The 5,549-nt window shown below is 31.6% G+C and overlaps 1 protein-coding gene across 1 annotated transcript in view; it reads left to right on the forward strand.

Annotated features, from left to right (window-relative positions):
- LOC108740813 overlaps window positions 1-5,549 on the forward strand; it is a 56,950-nt gene that overhangs the window by 36,393 nt on the left and 15,008 nt on the right. Inside the window, exons 22-24 of the mRNA XM_025976940.1 lie at window positions 449-544; window positions 642-690; window positions 4,481-4,824. Coding sequence (XP_025832725.1) covers window positions 449-544; window positions 642-690; window positions 4,481-4,824 — 489 coding nt within the window. The remainder of the gene's footprint in view (window positions 1-448; window positions 545-641; window positions 691-4,480; window positions 4,825-5,549) is intronic.

A 5,549-nucleotide genomic window follows, 5' to 3' on the forward strand; every position in this document is an offset into this window, starting at 1 on the left:
TACTACTTCTTCCATCCTGAATTATCTTACTTCGTAGACACCGAAAATCAGTGACTCGATCCTGCGCTATCATCTGTTTTATATCTCTACTACTTCTTCCATCCTGAATTATCTTCATAGATACTGAAAATCAGTTACTCAATCCTGCGCTATCATCTGTTTTATACCTGTACTACTTCCTCCATCCTGAATTACCTTACTTCCTAGGTACCGAAAATCAGTGACTCGATCCTGCGCTATTATCTGTTTTATATCTCTACGACTTCTTCCATCCTGAATTATCTTCATAGATACTGAAAATCAATGACTCGATCCTGCGCTATCATCTATTCTATATCTCTACTACTTCTTCCATTCCGAATTATCTTACTTCGTAGATACCAAAAATCAGTGACTATTATAAAATTATTATAAATGCAAAACTATAATGAATCTCGCGGGGCTGCAGAAACGTTCAAGGCAGGCCGCATGCGGCCTACGGATCGCGGGTTGAGCCACCCCTGCCATATACCGTCTTCTCATCATTTAATGCTTTTATTCTCAGGTAAGCCAGGACTGTTTTCGATACGAACAGTAACTGACGTTATTATTATCAAAGTTTCTCATCAAAACATAGTAAAAGCTTTAGGTCCTTACTCAAGTTTGAAGAAATCGATACACGATGCCGTTGCCGAAGTGAAAGACTCATTCGTAAGGATTATAATTTTAAAATAGAAAATTTAATTTTCACCAAAAAAGAAGAGAAAAAAGGAAAAGTTAAAAGTTAAATTGAAATTGTTATATCAATATTTTTCGAATGCGAACTAACTAAAATCACGATATATTACTTAATTTTAAAATAAGCTTTTACTGAACATTGTATTGAATTAAATATATTGACAATTATTGTAGGTTGTTCACAAGCATTTTCACGAAATAAAGGGCGTCGCTACTTATCAGTATTATAATGAAGAAAAGCCAAGATCGTTTTTCCATTTTCCCAAAAATAAGTTGCACCCTCTTAATATCGATTATATTCGCGGGTTCGATGAAAGCGGACCATTCAAAATTTTCAGGTAATAAAGGTATTAAGAATTACGAATGTGATAAAACGAAAACTTTTACAATCTTTACAAAAACTCAAAATTAATTATAGTTTGGTGTATTATAATTAACAGTCCTTTTTAATATTACTAATGGTTTAGTGTTTGATGGTTTTTCGCTCAGAATTTTTCGGATAAAACTGATTGATGAAGTGAATTTTGGGTACCTAATAATTAGCGAATGGCTAAAAGAACAATAGTTATGTTGTTGATGTGCGCCCTTACCTTAGGATAGATATTGTGAACCTTCTCGGTGTTGGGAATTATTACATACTAAATAACCCCTCGAAACGATATAGGAATAAATTTTAAGCAAAAAGTATTGTAGATTTAGAAAAAAAGCTTTTGACAATGTTAAATGGGGCAAGGTGTTAAATATACTTAAAAATGTAGGGATAAGTTACAGAGATAGATGAGTGATACTTAGTTTGTGTAAAGAGCAAGAGGCAGTTATAGAGCTGGGACTGCAACGTAGAGAAGTAAATTTTAGGAAGAGAGTCAGAAAGGGATTTGTCGTATCTTTGTTCAAAGTTTAATCACAAGGGGTGATTGGTAAAGGTTTAAACGTTGAACGCATCATAAATTGTATTCCAGAATATGGAAAGATGTTTATTTTACGTATTTAAACATGATTTTAATATTTATAACGATTAAATATATGATAATTGAATGTTTTATTAGAAAGGGGTAGTTCTCATCCCAAAAAAAAACATCAAAGCACTTTAGGGACATAACTTTTGAAGAGCAGGGTAAGCTTAATTACAAATTTTCATCTAGATCAATATTATCCGAAAGAATTCGGAGGTAATACGCTATTTTTACCTCCAAATACTGCTATTTTTGAGAGAGCTTTCAAAATTTTTAACATGTGTACTGTTACGTCTCGAAATGTAGGATTTAATTTTGTTTCGGACGTACCTCGATTTTTTTGGTTTTTCGTATGAATAGTTCTAACACACGACTTTAAACTAATATTAAATAATGTAAAAACTTGGTGACACTACCCGTTCAGTCTAATTCACTGTTTATACAAATTTAATTATTTAGTAAAGCAATTTATATAGAACGACCAGTAAATAAAAGTATTCACTTTAAATCGTAATAGAATAATCTTTATTAGGCTAATAATAAATCTTACTGACTAAAAGAAGAACCAGGGGATATATATATACGAGGGCGCTATCAATGTTTGCTTGTTCAAACGATAATGATTTCTGGTAGTCTTTACAGTACCCATCATCACTTGCATACTTTCCGTGCATACAGTTATACAGATCGGCAGACAACAATATAGAGCTATCCTCTGACATACATTTATTCCCTTTATTCCTATCCCATATTTCAAAATGTCAATCCAAACGCTTTCTCTATACATTCCAATAGCCACTAAAAGTCCTTCATATATCATTCTGACTTCTACCCTTTAATCTCCAATCTCTTCTGGTCACCCTTCTCAGGCAACCAACCACATTAGTCATCCTTCTCCTTAAGTGTCTCATATGTATTTTATAGTTTAACCTTTCTCCAGTCCATATTCCTAAATATTTAACTTCCTGAGCATATGCTATTGTTCTATTAGCTATCCTCACCAATGGTGGTCTGTTTCCACTTAATCTCCCTTTTAACATCATAATAACTGTTTTTTTTTTATCATTTAACATTACTCCAGCACTCTAACCCCACTCTCCTACCCTTTCTAATCCATTCATCATTTTTCCTTCTATCTCTCTCCTACTATTTCCATCAACCATAAGTAACAGATCATCAGCATAAGCAACAGTCTTACATACTTCTTCCAATTCCTTTAATAGAACCTTCATTGCCAAATTCCACATANTAAATAATATTTTGTACTTAACTAAATGTAGAAAATTAAATAGGTACTACAAAAAAGTATTTATTTGAAAAAAGCATTTTGAAAATACGTATTTTGCATTTAGCATTTAAAATTCAAAAGGGAAATCTATTTTGTATTTTAAGGTCAACGGGAATTAAAAATCAGAAATATAACTTGTGAAATACTTTTATGACTCTGATTCCGAGTTTGACCTTAGAATAGCCATAACATACCTGGATTTTGAAGTATCCTAAGCCTGAAATTTTTTATCCTTTTGCGACAAAATAAACAAGAGAGTGGTTATCTTTGACCTACTTTTTGTTGCTGTATAAATATCTCACCTTAGATTGACCTGACACCTCGATATTAATTTGGGTTGTTTGGTTTTAAGGGTGGAATATCACAATAATTTCAACCTGGTAATGCTTTTTTGAGGTTTTGGGCGCGTCAACAAAATATACATCTAAATCCATAAAATATTGAAATTTCAAGATATATTGTTCTCAAATCAAGTCAACGTTTAGAGTTTTGGAGTCAAAATATTTCAAAATCTTGAGTTGTTTTGTCTTTTGACTTCATTAAGTAATCAAGGTCAAAAATTACAATATTTTGAATTCTGAGATTGGAATATCTACAAATCTTGGTGTACTGAGGCAAATTTGGGCTTCGCGAATAACGTAGTAAAAAACCTGCGTGTCACTTTTTTTCTTTCCAATACATAATTGGCCTGTGTTTAGTACTCATGGTTGCGAAAGTTTCTCTAACAGTGTTTCGTATAGATTTATCTAATTAATAATCCATAATATATCAGAAAATATTTCGTAAATAATCAGACAAGTCCAATTTTTACCCCAAAATATAGAATTAAACTGAAAAACTATCGATTATTTTATACATTTTCTATAAGTAGACGAGCTGCTTGATAATAAAATTTTTATTTATAAAAGAAAATATAATTGTCTAATATAGAGCCCGAGGCAGAAGAACTTAATTTTTATTGATTGAAGGATCTGAGTTAATGAGGATGAAAATGTTTGTTAATAATACTCCAAAACCAAACCGACGTTTCGCTCTAAATTATGCGGTTTTCCTTTAAAAGTTTTCACCTTGATTACTGAGATTCTTCGTTCACTGTTGAACAAGGAGAAGATGTAGATACTGCCCTTAATACAGGGACAGATTTGCATAAGAGCATTTGGGGTCACTGTCCAGGACCCCCAAAAATTAAGGGATTCCACAAAATTATGTTTAAAAATAGAATCGCTTGAGTATTAAAGCGAATTTATTACCACCACAGATTTTAACTGTCTTATTCAGTATTTTATCATGGAAAATAGTAAAAAAAGCGGTTAAGGTAGCATCATAAGGTTTAGATAGGAAAAGACAACACGAAAGGAGTACTTATGTTGTCTGATTGTAAAGGTTGTTAATGGTGGACTTAACAACAGTAGTATTGATAGAAACGATACCTTCGAAACAACTCAAATTTTTCTTTGACTTAAACTTTAGAAGGTTCAGGTTAGGGAAGTTTGATTGTTCATTTTTCTTTATTTTGGGGTAGAGATTGCGCCATATTGAATGTTGTCTTTTAAAAGAGTTTCTTTCTAGATATTTGAGATTTTCTATGTGTTATTACGACTCAAGAGGTATATTAATATCGCATCCTTTAAAAACAGCTAAACATTATCTGTCGGGAACTTTTGCTGTGGACTTTATTGCTGCTTTTCCATTTTCGTTTTTTTTACGTCATTTGTTGAAGTATGATGAAAACAATCCGGCTTCGTATACACGATATTTGAGGCAACTGAACCTAGCATCTTTTACGGAAGTGCTGCAAATTCATAGAATCCCGGATGCACTTAAATATTTTGAAAAAGATGAATTTTCGGAAGAAAAAACCATTATGTAATTATGTTTTTTACTAAGCGTATCTGTGTTAATTAGCTTTACTGTATTGTATTTAAAATAGTTATTAATTTAAAGCTAGTACACTTTTCGTAGAGTGATCGTATGAAACTGCTTGAAGGTAGTGTAGATTCTTCATTTATGAGACAATATTAGAGAGACAAGATTTGTTATAACAAAACCAGTACCGACGTTTTGTCTCTGATTTGAGTCTTTTTCAATACAGTAAAAAAAAGCTATGAATTAAAATAATTCGAAGTGGTCTGTATTCTAAAATGTAGCATCGTGCTACAGATGGCGTTTATTGCGCCATTTGTGGTATTTTCTAAAGCTATGAATTATTGATCGGATTTATAAAACTACTTTGTAATTAATAATTATTTCGACAATAAATTCAAAAATAATGAAAACATCACCGAGAGAACTAAATTTTTATGGTCAAGCAAAAAGTACAAGTTCGATTGTAAATGACTGAATTTGCTGCAGAAATTGTAGAATTTTTTAGGTAACTTGTAATAAGTAAAAGTTTCTTAATTACTACAATTTAATTTGTAACATCAACTAAAATTCCTAGTAAATTTATTTCTGCTGGGATTTTATTTTTACAAATTCGGGTCCAAATTGTAATTTTTATTATTTCCGCTTACGAAGCAATGGGGCTAGTGGGATTAAATTGTAAATATCGCTTTAATATTTAGGTAAATTTTCCTTTTTCATTTTCTCCA

The sequence above is a fragment of the Agrilus planipennis genome, unplaced genomic scaffold (genome assembly GCF_000699045.2).
Source record: "Agrilus planipennis isolate EAB-ADULT unplaced genomic scaffold, Apla_2.0 scaffold299, whole genome shotgun sequence".
Lineage (NCBI taxonomy): Eukaryota > Metazoa > Arthropoda > Insecta > Coleoptera > Buprestidae > Agrilus > Agrilus planipennis.